The sequence below is a fragment of the Sinohyriopsis cumingii genome, chromosome 2, assembly GCF_028554795.1.
Source record: "Sinohyriopsis cumingii isolate HCF-2022 chromosome 2, ASM2855479v2, whole genome shotgun sequence".
In the NCBI taxonomy this organism is placed as follows: Eukaryota; Metazoa; Mollusca; class Bivalvia; order Unionida; family Unionidae; genus Sinohyriopsis; species Sinohyriopsis cumingii.
Genome location: NC_142962.1, coordinates 133,929,737 through 133,949,801, shown reverse-complemented (window position 1 = coordinate 133,949,801; position 20,065 = coordinate 133,929,737). Strand labels below are relative to the sequence as shown.

Here is a 20,065-nt window from a genome sequence, read left to right as displayed (position 1 = left end):
ATATATGCAGAAAGATTTATTTATCAAGACATGATACTGTGGCAGACTTGAACTTCCTCAACTGCTTGATTGTAAACTTGTTTTCTAAACAGTTCAGACTTCTTGCCGGCTGGTTGATCTTGGCGACTAAAATTACTGACAAATTTTCTGCAGCTAAGGAGGCCCTAAAGTCTTATTTTTCCTCACCAGAGAAAATACACTTTCGCTGTCACTGTTGCTGTGAGGAATGCACAGGAGCTGCAGCACTTTTGGTCCTTCCACAGGAAAATTTGGAATCGATTTTCGAGTCCGGCAACATTTGTCAGAACAAATGTTTAGCATGGTCTCCAGCTGATAAAGGTAGATTGTGTTCGACAAGAAAACTCACAAATAATGCTTCAGCATTGGTAGCCTGCATTTCTTCCGCCAATTGTTTAAAATATTCCGGAGCTGAAATCTGTGAATTTTTAATTTTCCCAACTTCTACGTGTTTTTTTTGCAACCAACGTACTTTCTCACATCGTCTCTGCGACGGCACACTGAGTGCAAAAAGCATGATGAATATCAATGTTTAATGGCAGAATGCACGGCCAATTTTTGATATATTCCAAATTAAACTTCACTTTTTTTCTTGGTGTGAAGACATTTTCTAAATCGTACACGAGATGCTGAGCCGTAACTCAAATCAGTGTTGGTGACGCATGCACGGAGCAAAATTCCGGTTAGGCCCCAGTTTCTCTCAAAAGCATTTGTAAAACTACTCTTATACAAATAGATTAAAATAGGCTAAAATGCTTGCTACCGAACCAACTGTACTAATCGGCTGTAGATCTACTAATATCGCGACCAGCAGTACCGGACCGTTTCGGCAACTGCGAATATCACGACTAGCGCTTAACGGGAAATCGGTTATTTTATTAGAGATTTAAAATAATTGAGGATTGGAGAATTCGTGAATTTTTGGATTGTGGCGTGAATCTGTGAATCGCTGAAAAAGTCGTGAAATTCACACCAAATTCGTGAGGGTTGGCAGCTATGTCTTAGGTATGACTCAGTCGGGGTTCGAAATGCAACCTCCCGCATCCGAGGCAGACACTCTAACCACTAGGTACAGAAATTGTCTGCATCACGGCAATTTATGATAACATTAACACAATGATATAATTTTTTTTGAAGTTACAAACAAGCATTTCAAGGTTTTACTTTTCCTTGATAAAGACTTTGCAGCATGTAATTTATGTAACTGTATGCTTTATTTTAATTAAAAAAACACTCATTCAAAATACATAAAACCTGGTGCTCGCAGAGAGATAGCAAACATTTTAGTACATTATATTTCTCCAATAATACTTACCTGATCACATTACATTAGGATAACTTTCTCTGCTTAAAGGATGCTTTATTGCTGGGAGAGTGGAAGGGATTATTTGTAATATGATCTGATGAGACCATAAAATTCAGCTTTCTCCATCAAATACATTACCTGACCACAAAACATTAATAGTCAAGGAGGAGGAAATGATGAGCATCACAGATTTACCTGTGTCACCCAGTCGAAGCTGAAAGGACAGACTCCTAATGTTAGTTTAGCACAGCAAGGGACATTTTGTTTATAGACATGAGAGGGAGATTATGCATGGACTAAGTCTACACTACTTATAATAATTTCAGCAAGAAGTCACCTTACTTGGGTGTTTTCACGGTTTAATTGCAAAAAAGGAAATATATCAATACTAAATACAGAAAAATACAAGATAATGAAGTCAACTAGGCTTAAACAAAAGCTTGGGACTACTAAATGAGCACAAAAAAAACAGTAAGATTGCCAATAAAAATGGGGAAAAAAATCAAGGACAGCTATCTGAAACTAATCTTGAAAAACAACATTTGAAAGGTGAATGTGTAATATGAAGTTAAAAACGGTGTGCAACCTGCTTTGCCAGTAGAAAAATAGCCAGATTCACAGGATAGGCATGTGAATTAAAATAATTTGTAATGAACAATAATTAGAATGTCTGTGGACCACAATTATGCAATGCTAGGGAAAATTTCACAAAATATACATCTCCCTCGATAACTCACATACAATGGGGTCCACAAACATAGACCACACTATAAGCAAAGGTACAAGTTACTGAGGGACCTCCAAAAATTGAAAAAAGTCTGCTTAGACATTGAGAAAGCCACAGGTGGGGGGGGGTAGGGTACTGGGCTGTTTAATGACTGAATCCTTGTTTTACAATCACATTGATAATAATTGCTTTTTCTAATGAAGTTTTTTGTTATTCTGTATAAATAACATTTATTTTCAAAATGTCCAACATGTGGAAGATCATTTCAACAACCATCATGTGTACACAAAAACATGTGTATTACGTCACTGCTTTTGTTTTGTTGATTAGTCTGGTTCCCAGAGGGGTATATAATAGTATAGTGCCAAGGTGTGAGTCAAAGTAGCAGGGAACTAGACTTACTGTTGATGCACCACCAACCAAGATTCCTTTCTTTAAAAAATAGCGACATTTATTTCGTTAAACAATCGTCCATGTTGAAACTCAATTTTTTTTATTGTTCAGTTAGTACAGTATTGATGTCATGATTTCATTGGAAGTAATAGTGAAACTTCTTATCATCCTTGTGGATATCTCTAAGTGCCAGTTTAAGAATTCTCTGAAACTCGCTTGCCCACAATGGTCCGTATCTGTGAAACCAAGCTCTTTATTTTACAAAGTATTCATTTCGCTTGATTGCCTTGCTATCTTTGATCACAGTTATGAATGAGTCAGTTAATTTAAGGTAGTTTAATTATTTTACATACACAATAACATTTTTAACAGTGTTCAATTGATCAAATGAAGTGAGTTCACCTGACAAACAACTAAGGCCGCTAGATTTTAAGTATGTCGGATTTGAATGCCTTTTAACTTTTCTTTTATTCCACCTCCTTTATTTGATTCAAAAGACGTAATTAACATGATAATACAAGGAAGCCAACTTTTAATTCAGTGCAACAATACAACAGATGCTTCCACAAGTCAGTTATCAAAACATGGTCGGCACTTAATTAGGTTCTCTGAGAAACTCTTGCGGACATAGCTGTTATTGTAGACTGACACATTTTCTGCTTAAATACACATTGCATTTATGATGATTACACTTAAGAGGAACATAAAAGATAGAATTAAAACACAAATTTCACTTAATAAAAATTATTTAATTGGCATTAAATATTGATGTACCGCCTACACTAGGCATAAAAAAAATTTCATTGATAAAAATTTCCTTGAATATCTTTAGTTGTGGTGTACTAAGAATATCATTTGGAAAGAAAATGCAACCAATTATACTACTTCTTGTTAAAAGCTGATAATTTCAAAATGTTGATTAAAATGTCAGGTCCTATCTACCGTTTTCGACCATAAAACGAACGATATATCGTTTCAGTTAACAATTTTGATCAAGATTTTCTTCAAGTTCAAGAAATTGATATAAAGTTTTTGGGTATTTTCTGGTAAAAAAAATGGGATCCACGCCTGACCCCACATTATAAGTGGGTTTGCGAGTTACCAGGCTGCGAGTTATCAAGGGAGTGGTGTATCTACTCCTAGCTAGAAAATTGCACAACCAAATTTGTTCTTTCTCTAATCACTTACACCCTGTGGAGGGGAAAAAAATTATAAAATGCAAGGGCATATGCAACAAAGTACAGATTTTACAAGTGCTAAAACTCTGAGAGCTTAATTTACCTGAGAAAAAATCTTGATCAGCAGTATATTCCAAATGTCTAAGAAGAATATGCACAAAACAGAGATAGAAATTTCGCTCATTAATCCCTGAGGCAATAGCAAATCTTCTTGGATGTCAACAATGTAGAAATTACAGCCATGTAACAGAGAGAAAAAAAATGAAGGGATTACCCATGGGCATTAGGTGATCCAGTGTTCTGGAATCTTCTGGTACACCCTTATAGTAGGATGAATTTTTGTCTTACAGTTGAGGTATTTTCCACCTGGAAAAGCACAGCTATGCAATAGCAACAGGTATGGTATTACTGATATTAAAGAAAAATTTTTGTCTTTCCAAGAGGTCTGGCTTCAGACGTAGCAGTGAAAGTTATCCTAATGTAATGTGATCAGGTAATGTATTTGATAGAGAAAGCAGGCAGCTGCTGGTTGGGGGTCCATTCTTGAGGGGACCACGGTAGCACTAAAATCTTATTAGATTTTCTACATATGAATCAAATATGCATAATGAATTTAATTTGTCTGGAAGAAGGTGTCTGAACAAAGTGGAGGCATTACCCTGCATGATGGGTTGGTCATAACAACCTGAAAAATGACCAAATTTGTTATCCTTGTAACTCATCACAGGGAAACGTTCTGGTGATGCATCAGTTCAAAAGATTGCCACCTCTTGTTGATGTATCATTTATATATACCCTAGTAGATGGAGCAGCCACCTTTGGTCCGGTGACATAAATGCAGCCAGATGTTTGTAGGCTATGACATCACAAAGTTTTAAAGTCAGTACTTTAGGTTCTAATAATATTATCATCTGTCCACCTCAGGCGGTTTTTGCTAAAAAGTTTTCATCAAAAAGTTAAAGTCCACGAAGTTAAAAATTAGTAAAATATTAAAAGATCACTGTAATGATCTGAAAATCTTCTGAGATCAACTACATATGCACAAAAATATGCTAGCCAAATTCCAGTTGTCTACACAGTGTTTTCATGTAATACTGTTAGCATGATTCTTGGTATGGACAGTATTAAATTAAGATGCCCCTCCCCCTCTCCCCTTGCAAACACCCACACCCCCAATGCAAATGCTTCATCAAGATTACTTCAACTATTACAGAATAGAAGCCTATTAGGCTAAATATTACATTCTAAAACCTAAACATTTTATGCTACAGTGTTAAATTAAAATGTTCCAGATTTTGTTTTAGAGTACAAGATAATTCAACAACTTCTGTGATTTGTTTAGAAAATAAGCTGAATCAATGTACAAACCTCATTAAGAGTGCTAATTCTACGTTTGAGTGATTCAACTTCCAGTGTGAGAGAGCTATTTTTGGAGTTCAGCTCAGATACCAGGCTTTGATTTTGGATGTACTGGGATTCCATCTCATCCTTGGCAATCTGCATCATCCTCAGCTTCTCCTCCAGCTGCTTCATCCTGTTCTCCTTAAAAGCCAACATGGAAAAGCTTGTTAATATTCTGACTCCAGTTCACTATACAGTTCAATGTCTGTCCACTCTAATTGAAATTTCTGGATATCTTCATTATTGCCTTCTCTTTAGTACAGAATTGTGCATAAATAAGATGGTATTTTATTGCACAATCAATCACTGGTTTTCGTAATTGTTTTATCTGGCAGAAATAATGATGCCATAAAAAGTATTAGAAGAGAGATGTTGTAAACTATCAATTGGGATAAATTTTGACAACATGTATGAAAAGGGGCTGGGCTTGAAGACCTAGAACAGATGACAGTGTGTGACAAATCTCATTAGGACCATGAATGGATATTTCACAGTGTATGTCAACTCTCATTAGGACACTGAATGGATATTTCACAGTGTGTGCCAGCTCTCATTAGGACATTGAATGAATATTTTACAGTGTGTGCCAGCTCTCATTAGGACATTGAATGGATATTTTACAGTGTGTGCCAGCTCTCATTAGGAACCTGAATGAATATTTTACAGTGTGTGCCAGCTCTCATTAGGACACTGAATGAATATTTTACAGTGTGTGCCAGCTCCCATTAGGAACCTGAATGAATATTTTACAGTGTGTGCCAGCTCTCATTAGGAACCTGAATGAATATTTTACAGTGTGTGCCAGCTCCGATTAGGACCCTGAATGAATATTTTACAGTGTGTGCCAGCTCTCATTAGGAACCTGAATGAATATTTTACAGTGTGTGCCAGCTCCGATTAGGACCCTGAATGAATATTTTACAGTGTGTGCCAGCTCCGATTAGGACCCTGAATGAATATTTTACAGTGTGTGCCAGCTCTCATTAGGAACCTGAATGAATATTTTACAGTGTGTGCCAGCTCTCATTAGGAACCTGAATGAATATTTTAGTGTGTGCCAGCTCTTATTAGGACTCTGAAATGAATATTTTACAGTGTATGTCAACTCTCATTAGAACTCTGAATGAATATTTTACAGTGCTAATTATCTTAAAGATAAAAGAGAAACCTAATATCATTTGAAAGAAATTTTTCAAAAAAAAGTCAAAAGTGAATGATAATCACTCTCTACTCGATTTTTTATTTCATGCCAATAGATATTGTGCATGATGACATCAATAGACTCATAAAAGAAACTTATTGGATTCATAAGTTAGATACTTTGTATCCTAATGGACTTAATGCCAATGCACTATATAAAATTGTATAATTTAAACTGATATATTGTATATCCTTTATAACAATATAATTATGACTGTTTGTCTCTATTTAAATTTATTATTTTACTGATAAAATATAAGTAATCATTATATCTGTCTGTAAGATGTCAAACTTCCAAAAGGATTTTTAGTTATGCAGAAAGAAAAGAATTAGAAACACTGTTTATGGAACACAAATTCTCCACCATAGTGGCCTAAATACAAAACTTAACAATACACACAGACAGATATATATGTACAGATAGACAAGGCCAACAGGTAGCGCTACATGATCCTTTCACAGTGTGTTACAATAGGTAGTTTAATGAAATGATCCTATTGTACTTTCTAGATAACAGTGTGTTATAATAGGTAGTTTAATGAAATGATCCTATTGTACTTTCTAGATAACAGTGTGTTATAATAGGTAGTTTAATGAAATGATCCTATTGTACTTTCTAGATAACAGTGTGTTATAATAGGTAGTTTAATGAAATGATCCTATTGTACTTTCTAGATAACAGTGTGTTATAATAGGTAGTTTAATGAAATGATCCTATTGTACTTTCTAGATAACAGTGTGTTACAATAGGTAGTTTAATGAAATGATCCTATTGTACTTTCTAGATAACAGTGTGTTATAATAGGTAGTTTAATGAAATGATCCTATAGTACTTTCTAGATAACAGTGTGTTACAATAGGTAGTTTAATGAAATGATCCTATTGTACTTTCTAGATAACAATAAGCAGATTTAATGAGAAGCTTCTCTTGTTGTTTTCAAATAACAGTAGTGTATTATAATATGTAGAATAATAATGTTTCTTGTGTGCTTTCCAAATAATACCAGTTTATAATTAGTAGTTTTATTGAGATGTTCCGATTGTTCTTTCAAATTAACAAGGTCTGAAATTCTTAGCTTAGTGTGTTATCTGATTTAAGATGTTTTTTTGAAAATGGATGCTAATATTTAAAAAAATAATCATATTTAAACATCTTCTACATAGCAAATGAAATAAGTTCTACCGCCAGTAAGTTGATGATGATCCAAAAGCATGAATGACTGGCATTAAAGTTGAAATGTCTAAGTTTACTAAGACAAGCAGACATTGACACTGCAAAATTAAAATGGTCTATTTTACATGCATTCTATAGTGCAAATTTCATGACAATTGCCTTCACCTAACAACCCCTGTTCACAACGAGCTACTATCATATTTTCCTATCTATCATTTAATTTTTTACAAATGTTGACCATATTTTACCTCCTCATATTTTATTTTCTGTTTGGTAATATTAATTTGTTCCTCAGCATGTAGCTTGTCTGTCATATTGACTGTCTTCAGTCTGCTAATCTCTTCTTCCAACTCAAGCCGAGTCATCTCAAGTCGCTGAATTCTATCCCTTAGTGCTTTCTCTGTCTCTGCTGCCTCTTGTTTGATGAATATAATCTACAACAGAAAGGAAGCTTTTACTATGCAGCTCCAGACTGTCATTAGACCACTACAAATGTTATCATACTACTACATATGTCATCAGAGTACTACAAATGTCATCAGAGTACTACAAATGTCAACAGACTCCTACAAATATCATCAGACTACTACAAATGTCATCAGAGTACTACAAATGTCATCAGAGTACTACACATGTCATCAGAGTACTACATATGTCATCATAGTACTACACGTCATGAGAGTACTATAAATGTCATCAGAGTACTACAAATGTCAACAGACTCCTACAAATATCATCAGACTACTACAAATGTCATCAGAGTACTACAAATGTCATCAGACCACTGCAAATATTATCATACTACTACATACGTCAACAGGCCATTACAAATATCAGACTACTACAAATGTCATCAGAGTACTACAAATATCATCAGATTACTACAAATGTCATCAGACTACAAAACATACCATCAGACTACTACAAATGTCATTAGACTACTATAAATGTCATCAGACTACTACAAATGTCATCAGACTTCTACAACTGTCATCAGACTACAACACATATCATCAGAGTACTACAAATTTCATTAGACTACTGCAAATGTCATCAGCCTACTACAGATGTCATCAGGCTGTTAAATATCACACTACTATACATACTTTTACAAATATCATCACCCTACTACAAATGTAATCAGAGTACTACAAATGTCATCAGAGTACTACAAATGTCACCAGAGTACTACAAATGTCATCAGAGTACTACAAATATCATTAGACTACTACAAATGTCATCAGACTACTACAGATGTCATCAGGCTGTTACATATCACCAGAGTACTATACATACTATTACAGATGTCATCACCTTCTAATGCTGATATATGAACATACTTTAATCTCAACCAGCTTCAAAGTAGGTCAGAACTGAAACTGCAACGAATGGATAGAGGATGCGTGGACAGATGTCAATGCAGATACTATGTCCCAGCCTTTCTGCAAAAATGTGGAGGACATTAAATAAAACATGTAATGACCCTATGCCAAATTTGTCACATTTGAACCTAGTCTATCTTTCTCCTTTAGTCTCATATGACATTTCCATTCTTCTTTTAATCTCCCTTTATTGTCTACCATCCTCTTTGCATTTAACATTCTTCATGTAATGTAACAATTCAAGGTTCGAATCAGATAATCTTTATCAAAGAAAGCCTACCTCCTTTAGCTTGAGTTGGTCTGCTTCTTGTAATGAGTTCTTTGTCCTTCCTCTCTCCTGTGACAGATGTTCTGAAAGAAAACAACTAGTTTATTGATTCGGTTCAAAACAGAAGGTAACCAATAATTAACTAGCGATGGAAACCACTGCAAAACATCCACACATTTTATTACTTATGAAAATGCAAGTTTTCCTATCCTGTCCCATCAACACACCACAGCTTTCCTGAACTGTATCCAGGATGTAAAATCTTCCTGGTGTTGTATTTATCCTCATTAAAGATAAAGTTATAAGCCCCCTTCCCCCTTGCCTTTCCATGATCCTACAACTAAACATTTTCATCAAACTATTCTTAACAAATATGACCAACATCTCAAAATGAGTGCTGGTGGAGTTCAGACAAAAAAGGAAACTAACTGATAAACACACAGACAGGAATGATACTGAAGTGAAGATATGTTGATGCCACATAATTTTCTTTTATATCCCAAGATTACATTCCTAAACAGAGAATTCAAATCCCCATATACTGACCTAACACCCTAAGTGTATAATAAGAACTATCCATACTCAACAGGAATAAAAAGTTTGTTCATGTTACTGTCAAGTATGTACAATTTTAATAAGAACCATTAACAGACGGTGGTTGCTTGGAGTGATATACCATATAGTGAGTAAATCAGCACCATTAAAAGCACAGGTTGTTAATTAGCACCATTAAAAGCAGTGGCTGTGAATTAGCACCATTAAAAGCAGTGGCTATTAATTAGCACCATTAAAAGCACAGTTTGTTAATTAGCACCATTATAAGCAGAGGTTGTTAATTAGCACCATTAAAAGCAGTGGCTGTTAATTAGCACCATTAAAAGCACAGTTTGTTAATTAGCACCATTAAAAGCAGTGGCTGTTAATTAGCACCATTAAAAGCACAGGTTGTTGCCTGGTGTGATATAGCATACAGTGGATATAAGCACCATAACATCATGGGTTGTTGCTACTATTGACAGCACGAGTGGTTGCTTGGAGTATTATACCATATGCTGTGTATTGACACCATTAACAGCACAGGTTTCTGCTTGGAGAGGTATACCATAAAATAGGTATTTTTTTAATTGGAGATTAAAATTCAAAATATGTAATAAATAAATAAGTAACCTAATTTAAAAGAATTGGTTTTGGATACAATCAAATAATTTTATATTTCTGAAAGGTCTTACTATATGGTATGAGATCTGGAAAACTAAAAAGCCAAAGACAAATACCATACACATGACTGCCCAGATAAATTATTATCATAAATTTAAAACAACACATTGTAGAATAATGAAATTTGGTCTGCATATATTTGAAAATTTTGCCTGTGTTTCGATAAGCAATAAATTAAAAAGATGGACATTATCTGGCTGCCATATATATTCAAATTTAGATTATTAATGAACAGGAAAAGCTGCACCCCCACCTGGTTTTTGGTTCTGTATGTCCCAATATCAATCATCTGATAAATCACTTGTTGCCAGCATGTCTAGTGATGTACAACTTGTATTGTAAGATCTACAAGGAATTTAACAAGAGGCCCAAGTGGACATGAGACTGATCATCTCCTTGATACCTGATTAGGGTCAAATGCAAGAGCATTGGCCAAGAAATCTGGGTCAGCATGGTACTTTCTATGGCAAATTTATTCCACTGCCGTAGACTGCATACGCAATGACAATTTTTTCTCAATTTTAACGGTGATCTGGCACAATTTTTAAGTCCTTTTACCAGAATGCTTTCTGTCAAACATGGCCTAATACCACTGAGCAGTTTTTTGATGCTGTTTAAAGGTTTTTCTATTTTAAGTAACAAGGGCCATATTTAACAGTGGAACAGCATCATTTCTAGAAATATGAATTGATTTCATACCAATATGCTTTCTGTCACATTTGGTTACATTCTCTCTAGTGTTATTTTAAAAAGAAGTCTTATAAAGATTTTTTTAGTAATGGTGGCCATATTTAATGGAATTTACATTATTTGTATACAATCAAAAACCTTCAGTGCCTGCATGCTGTAAATTTGTTCAAAGTCTATCCTGCATTTGAAACTTCTATTGGGAAGTTGCTTAAAAGTTTGTATGCTTTTCGTAAAAATGGCCATACTTAACAAAACAAATACAGCATTATTTGCACAAAACTGAAAGCCCCTTACACCAGGTTATAGCATTCAGATTTGTTCAAATTCTTTTGTACAGTTTTTCTATTTTTCGTAATGGTGGCCATATATGATGGCAGATTGGCATCATTTATCCATAAATTTAAAATCTCTTTATAGCAGGATGCTTTCTATCAAACTTGTTAAAATTCTGTTGAGCTGTTTTTGAAAAGAAGTCATTTAAAGTTTGTTCTATTAATATTAACAATGGCCATATTTTATGGCCGACTGGTATAATTTCTACAAATCTCAACATACTTCAAATAAGATACTTTCTGTTAATATTTTTGTGGTTTTTGAAATTGCATTTAAACGTTTTCTAATTTTGGTAATGGTGACTATGTTAATGATGACTTGGCATTATGCTCGATGTTAAATTCAGTCAAATTCTGTTGAGATTGTTTTTGAGAAGTCATTAAATTTTATTTTATATTCAGCAACAGCAGCCTTAATGACAGTGGATTGGCACAATTTAAACATGGGACTATAAGTACAAAGTGATTGATATCTAAGTCCTTTTGATACCCTATTGAAATGCAAGAGTTTTTGAAAGAGCCATATAATAAGCAACTGCTGCCATCAACTCAAAGGTTTCACTTTCAATGCAATATTTCATTATAAATAGCATACAAAGTTAAAATAAATTACATCAATACTTTTTCATACATTTTACAAATGTAAAGATACTTGTATAACCTATTTTAAAAATAAAGTCGAAATACTACCAAAAAAATCCTTTTAGTTTGATGCAAAGAGAGTTGAGTCTTCTTGGATACTGTCAGACTGAGAAAGGAATGTGGCATTTCTAAGTGTAAATCTTCATGCTACGAAGACTGGGATGATGAAGGCACCTCCTGTGATACATCTGAACTGATGAAGTAGGTTGAGTGAAATAGAGAACAATGATGGGGGGTTTGGCAATAGTGAGACATGGTTACCTCCAGGCTTTCACTGTGTCATCTGGAACTGGTACCATCATCCAGGAATGGGGTGCTGTCATAATTGACACTGGGTATCAACAGAGCTGAGATTGGTGATAGACCATGTTTGTTGCTGGTTTATGATACTTCCAAGAGTTTAGTAATGGGCACCATGAGATGGATCACTAGTTCTCTTTCCAGTTATATTAGGTGTTCAAGTCAGAGCAGGGACTGGAATGAGCACATCTGGATGTCGGGTTTTGTCTTAAAGCTGGGTTGGGTATACTGGTAAAATGTTAACACCAGCCGAGAGATCAAAGACACAAGTTGAGGTTGTTAGGGAACTGTTGTGGTCTACAGCTGGCATCACATGCAAAAGTATCTCGGGGGAAAATCACTATAACCAATACCGGAGAACTGCATGTGTTGCCAGTATATTCACCATTGGTCCAGATGACATACTGTACCAAGTTGGTACTGACCCAAAATGTCAAGTCAAGAAGACCAGTTCTGTTTGCAGTACCCACAGGACTAGCACTATGCAAAACCTTGTTGAAGGTCTGGTTGGGCAAATTTTCTTCGGAACAGGATTCAGCAAAGAGAAACTGAGACATCACAGGTGGTAATACCTATGACGTTCACATCCTTGATTATATGCTTCTTGCTCTCTCATTTGCCCAAGTTAGTTGTTTGGTACAGAAGGGTGACCATTAAGCCTCCTAACAGCATAGGTACATGTCGCATGAATGACCTGAATAGCACTACCTTATAATTTAGACTGGCAACTGTCCTGCACACTGTGTTAACACATGTAAATAGAGACAGCAAAACAATACTCTGAAAAATCAGTCAAGCATTGTGTTGACCTTACTACTAATTATATTTGCTGTGAAGTGGAGACTAAATATAACTAGAAGGCTTGGTGTTGACCTTACTGTGGAGACTAATAATAACACTTACTGTGAAGTGGAGACTAATAATAACACTTACTGTGAAGTGGAGACTAATAATAACACTGTGAAGTGGAGACTAATAATAACACTTACTGTGAAGTGGAGACTAATAATAACACTTACTGTGAAGTGGAGACTAATAATAACACTTACTGTGAAGTGGAGACTAATAATAACACTGTGAAGTGGAGACTAATAATAACACTGTGAAGTGGAGACTAAAAATAACACTTACTGTGAAGTGGAGACTAATAATAACACTTACTGTGAAGTGGAGACTAATAATAACACTGTGAAGTGGAGACTAATAATAACACTGTGAAGTGGAGACTAAAAAAAACACTTACTGTGAAGTGGAGACTAATAATAACACTGTGAAGTGGAGACTAAAAAAAACACCAACTGTGAAGTGAAGACTAATAATAACACTTACTGTGAAGTGGAGACTAATAATAAGACTGAAGTGAAGACTAATAATAACACTGTGAAGTGGAGACTAAAAAAAACACTAACTGTGAAGTGAAGACTACTAAAAACACTAACTGTGAAGTGGAGACTAATAATAACACTTACTGTGAAGTGGAGACTAATAATAACACTGTGAAGTGGTTACTAATAAAAACACTGTGAAGTAGAGACTAAAAATAACAAACTAGAAGGCTTGAGTCTGCATGTCAAGCCTAAAATCAAAATAATGCTGTAAAAATGTGACCTTGACCCCAGGGTCAAAAGGTTGAGCAAGTATGTTGCTTAATGAATTGTTTTAGTTTCAAAATGAATCATCAAATGTATGAACAAATCCAACAAGGGTTTTTAGAAATGTATCAAATGTATGTACAAATCCATCAAGGGGTTTTAGGAATGTATCAAATGTATGAACAAATCTTCATCAGGTATTGTTAGAAATGTATCAAATGTATGAACAAATCCATCAAGGGTTTTTAGAAATGTATCAAATGTATGAACAAATGCATCAAGGGTTTTTAGAAATGTATCAAATGTATGAACAAATGCATCAAGGGTTTTTAGGAATGTATCAAATGTATGAACAAATCCATCAAGGGGTTTCATAAATGTATAAAAGTAACAAGCTTTTATTAAAACCTTAAAAACAACTGTTTGTCTGACTGACCAAGATAAAAGGGGGTAAGAGTTTGTGTTGCAGAATAAACTGCTTTAGCTTCATAATGATTAATGCCAAGTAAGACAAAAATCTATAATGGAACTTTGGACATGTATGCAAATGAAAAACTTAATTCAAAACCTCAGCAAACTGTTGATTCTGGCAGTGCCAGAAAAGTAACTGATCTGTCTTGATTACCACTAACATGTGCTGGGGGAAAACATCAAGGGATATTACATGCATTACCTTACAACATGTAATAAAACACAAGTGCTTGACAGAATTCAAAGATATGGTAAAGTAGTGAGTTGAACTGAAGTACTATGGATCATAAGGTTGGCAGCTGAAATGGCACAGACACACACATCATATGACAGAGTTAGCAAATGAAGTGTGAAATAATAATCCATGATTAAGATGGAGCAAGAGATATAATTATATCACTAGTATAACTCTTTAGAGTCAGAAATATAATGATAGATCCAGTATACATTTCTGGAGTGAGAAATATAATGATAGATCCAGTATACATTTCTGGAGTGAGAAATATAATGATAGATCCAGTATACATTTCTGGAGTGAGAAATATAATGATAGATCCAGTGTACATTTCTGGAGTGAGAAAAAGAAATATAGCTCCAGGGTACCTCTTTGGTATGAGAAATAGACAGAAATGCAACTCCATTATACATTTCTGGTGTGAGAAAAAGACAGAAAGATAGCTCTAGTATGCATCTTTGGTTGGAGAAATAAACATATAGCTCCATTATACCTCTTTTGGCATGAGATATAGACATAAATATAACTCCAGTAAAACTCTCTGGTGTAGGAAATAGAAAGATAACTCCAGTGTGCCTCTTTGGTTTGAGAAATAGATATATAGCTCCAATATATATCTTTGCTGTGAGAAACAGACAGAAATATTGCTCCAGTATACCTCTTGGGTGTGAGAAATAAAAAGAAAGGTAGCTCCAGTATACCTCTCTGATGTGAGAAAATACTAAAGAACTGCTCACCTAATGTAAAGGCAAAGGTGAATGTTTTCTTCAATACCTTGAGAAGTATACATCCTAGCACAAATGGAGGTAGTAAATGGCAGATTGGTGGCATTTTTGGTCTCAATCCATATATCTATGATGTGACTAGTCTCATGTGAGTTTGACTAGTCTCATCTGAGTTCCAACTTGGAAAGCAAATAACTTTTCAGCATTTCTATTGCTAAAACAAGCCAAAACACAGGAGGAATTTTGATTTTTAGTTTCAGCAGGCTAGATTTTTGTCCAACAGTCATATAATCCTAATGTACCATGTTCATGTAACATATTCAAATAAGAAAGGAACACAGGTGGATTGGGTTATGCTGATAACCAAATTCTTATGACTTAATACCTTATTCTTGGTGTTCTTGGCTTGTGGAAATTTTGAGTATGTATATACAGCAATTTTAAATGTTTTTTTTTTTTTATACCAACAATAAATGTTAGAGTTGGAGACAGTGAAGATCAAATGAATTATTATTTGTGTTTGTTTGGGACATATTCTGGTGGAAATGACTATTCCTTTTGAGAACAATAATAAATGTTGTGTTGCCTGAATTTTTCTACAAGTTTTGGTAAGGAACAAAGGCAAAGACTGTGACAAGCAAAGGACCAAACCATAAAGACACTTTAAATATTACCCCATCTACCACCACACCTACATCCCGTACAACAACATGCTATGTTTCCAAATAATAAATCTCTAAGTAGCATGAACTTCAGTACCATGTAGCAACTACATTTACCATCAAACTGAGTTCCCTTCATTTTCAGTTCTGCATGTAGCTGAGTAACTTGTTCCTTGAGTTCAAATATTTGATCTTGCTGATGGCGGCATTTTCTTTCTAGATCTTCTACCTGGAAGAAATAATGTGCTGAGTTATTACCAGATAATGGATCTGAACAGATCATTTCCTTTTCTGACTGTGAATTGCTGCTTAATCAGAGTAATTCCTAGCAGATCAGTTTATTTTCTGACTGTGAATTGCTGCTTAATCAGAGTAATTCCTAACAGATCAGTTCCATTTCTGATTGTGAACTGCTGTTTAATCAGAGTAATTCCTAACAGATCAGTTCCTTTCTGACTGTGAATTGCTGTTTAATCAGAGTAATTCCTAACAGATCAGTTGATTCAACTTCTTAGACTCCAACAACTAGTCAGCAAAAGCATAGAATTCCAACTTTAAAGGAATTTATACACACGATGAAATAGATGTTTACATGTCAAAATATATATAATTTTTCTCAAGCTTATCAATGTATGCTATATATATATATATATATATATATATATATATATATATATATATACACACACACACATGGTTTGCAGGGATGAAGATTTAAGAGCTGATAAGAGGATAAAAATCACATAATAAAATTAAAGCACAAGATAGCAATTCATTCTGCACAATGTGGACACAAAACAATTCAGTCAGTTGTGTTTTTCTACCTTGGTCTCATATACAATATTCTTGTCATTACTCTCAGATAGCTCTTTCAGCAGTTTTATTTCCATTGCCGCTCTTTCCTGAAACATAAATAAAATTATTATATACCCATTTAATCAAACATGGACGATCTGGCATTTGATACAATTGTTCAATCTTGTGTTTTTTTACCACACACCTAGACAGGCACTAATTTAGTGTCTTTTCTAATGTCCACACATTGATATTCTCAGATAAAAGGAATCAAACTTGTCCAAATTCCAATTCATTTTAAATTTAATTCATACTGTGAAGCTATGAATATCTAAAAGTGTAAAATAAGGGTACGTAATAAATACAAAGCCATATTTGTGTTTTATTCCAAATTTGCATGAAAGAATTCTCCATATTATTTTAAATGTATCTGTAATATATTTCACTGCTTTTAAAATCATATTCAGTGCAATAAGAAATTTATAAATAATGATGATAAACATAAAAAATACTCCAATGAAGAGTTCCATACTGTATAGTTTTTGTCTGGATTTATTTTTTCTCACATGATATAAGAAGTACATGCTATAGTAACCAAATTTTTACACTGTCTCTGCTGCCTCAGAAATCATCAACATGGGTTTCCTGTTAGCAAACAGTTAACACCCACTCCAATTATAACACAAATGTTGAGGCAAATATGGTATTAGTTAAATCTGATACTGTCATCATCTTCTTTGATTTAAATGGCAACAGATATTTAAATCTCATTTTCTCAAATATTTTCTAACTAATATTTGCTGTAACAGTCAGTGAGCACTGATGACACAGCTGATGATATCAGGATGTCAAAAAACAACTGTGTGAGGTCACGAGACGCATGGTGCTTGAATCAAAGATAAGGATGGTCAACAACAGTATGAATAATACCAGTATGACTAACAGTAGTAACTGTAGTTGTATGAGTAGGAATAGTACAAGTAGGTGTAGCAGGTAGTGTAAGTTGTAGTGGTACAAGTAGTAGCAACATAAAGAGTACTAGCAGTAGTAGTAGTAATATGAATTGTAACAGTATGTACAGGAGTAGTATGAGTTGTAGTTTGAGTTCGATAGTAAAAGTTGTAGCATGACTTGTAATACTTTTGCATGAGTAATCACAGTGTGAGGAGAATTAGTAGTTGTATGACTTGTAGTGGTATGAGCAGAAATAGTATTCATAGTAGCATGACTATGAGTCATAGCAGTATGAGGAATGTAAGTAGTAGGAGTAGTAGTAGTATGAGTAGGAGTAGTATTAGTAGCAGTATGGGTATGAGTAGTGATAGTAGTATTAAGTAGTAGTATGAGAAGCAGGAGCAGTGTGTGATGATAGTATGAGTAGGAGTAGTAGACAATGGTAATATGAGTAGGAGCAGTGAGTGATGGTAATATGAGGAGTAGGAGCAGTGAGTGATGGTTGTTGTTGTTGTGGGGTTTAATGCCATTTTTCAGCACACGATAGGCTATGTATGGCGGCCAGCATTAATGGTGGAGGAAGAACCCGGGAAAACCCTGGAAGAACCACCAACCCAAGAGAAGCTACTGGCAAGCTTTCTCACATACCCACACTGGCCAAATCCTAGACTCGAACCCACGCAGACAGAGGTGAGATGGCAGTGATCCATAACGGAGAGCGCTTTAGACCACTCAGCCACTCGGGACCCCAATGAGTGATGGTAGTTTCAGTGGGAGCAACAAGTGATGGTAGTATGAGTAGGAGCAGTGAGTGATGGTAGTTTGAGGAGTAGGAGCAGTGTGTGATGGTAGTATGAGTAGGAGATGTAAGTAATGGTAATATGAGTAGGAGAAGTGAGTGATGATAGTATGAGGAGTAGGAATGGTACACAATGGTAATATGAGTGGGGGCAGTGAGTGATGATAATATGAGCAGGAGCAGTGTGTGATGGTAGTTTGAGTAGGTGCAGTGAGTGATGGTAATATCAGCAGGAGCAGTTAGTAATGGTAGTATGAGTAGAAGCAGTGAAAGATGATAACATAAGTAGCAGCAGTGACTGATGGTAGTATGAGTAGGAGCAGTATTGATGGTGATATATGGAAGAGGAGCAGTGAGTGATGGTAATGTGAGTAGAAGCTGTGAGTGATGGTTATGAGTAGGAGCAGCAAGTAATGGTAGTATGAATAGTAGGAGTAGTGAGTGATGGTAATATGAGGAGTTGGATCAGTGTGTGATGGTAGCATGAGGAGTAGGTGCAGTGAGTGATTGTAGTATGAGGATTAGGAGCAGTGAGTGATGGTAGTATGAGGAGTAGGAGTAGTGAATGATGGTAGTATGAGGATTAGGGCCAGTGAGTGATGGTAAATGAGGAGTAGGAGCAGTGTGTGATGGCAGCATGAGTAGGTGTAGTGAGTGATGGTAATATGAGTAGGAGCAGTGAGTGATGGCAGTATGAGGAGTAGGAGCATTGAGTGATGATAGTATGAGTAGGAGCAGTAAGTGGTGGTAATATGAGGAACAGGAGCAGTTAAGTGGTGGTAATATGAGGAATAGGAGCAGCAATTGATGGTAATATAATTAGAAGCTGTAAGTGATGGTAGTATGAGGAGTAGGAGCACAGAGATGATACTATGAGTAGGAGCAGCAAGTGATGGTAATATCAGTAAAAGCAGTAAGTGATAGCAGTATGAAGAGTAGGAGCAGTGTGTGATGGTAGCATGAGGAGTAGGTGCAGTGAGTGATGGTAGTATGATGATTAGGAGCGGTGAGTGATTATAGTGTGAGGAGTAGGAGCATTGAGTGATGATATTATGAGTAGAAGCAATGAGTGATGGTAGTATGAGTAGGAGCATCAAGTGATGGTAAAATGAGGAATAGGAGCAGTGATTGATGGTAATTAGAAGCAGTAAGTGATGGTAGTATAAGGAGTAGAAGCAGTGAGTGATGAGGAGTATGAGCAGTGAGTGACAATAGTATGAGTAAGAGCAGTGAGTGATGATAGTATGAAGAATATGAGCAAGTGATGGTAATATGAGTGGGAGCAGCAAGTGATGGTAATATGAGTAAGAGCAGTGAATGATGGTAAAGTGAGGAGTATGAGCAAGGAGTGATGTTAGTATGAGTAGTAGCATTAGTAACACTAAGAGTAGTGGTAGCATGAACAGAGACAGAAGCTGTAGCAACAAAAGTAGTACAAGCAGTATTATTACTGTATCAGTGATCAGATATAATTCAGGGTCCACTCAGATTCAATGAACTGATGGAATCATGAGTTGTATTCGATAAATGATCAAACAAGAATTTGTTTAATTATAAGATCAAAATGACATTAATTTTGTGTAAAGGCTGTCTGTCTTTGTAA

General features: G+C 35.2%; 1 protein-coding gene across 1 annotated transcript in view; it reads right to left on the bottom strand.

Annotated features, from left to right (window-relative positions):
• LOC149805878 (leucine-rich repeat-containing protein 45-like) overlaps positions 1-20,065 on the bottom strand; it is a 61,471-nt gene that overhangs the window by 4,629 nt on the left and 36,777 nt on the right. The window contains exons 12-16 of the mRNA XM_089950621.1: positions 16,739-16,816; positions 16,032-16,143; positions 9,060-9,130; positions 7,646-7,831; positions 4,991-5,164 (exon numbers count right to left, since the gene is read on the bottom strand). Of these exons, the coding sequence (XP_089806747.1) occupies positions 4,991-5,164; positions 7,646-7,831; positions 9,060-9,130; positions 16,032-16,143; positions 16,739-16,816 (621 nt within the window). The remainder of the gene's footprint in view (positions 1-4,990; positions 5,165-7,645; positions 7,832-9,059; positions 9,131-16,031; positions 16,144-16,738; positions 16,817-20,065) is intronic.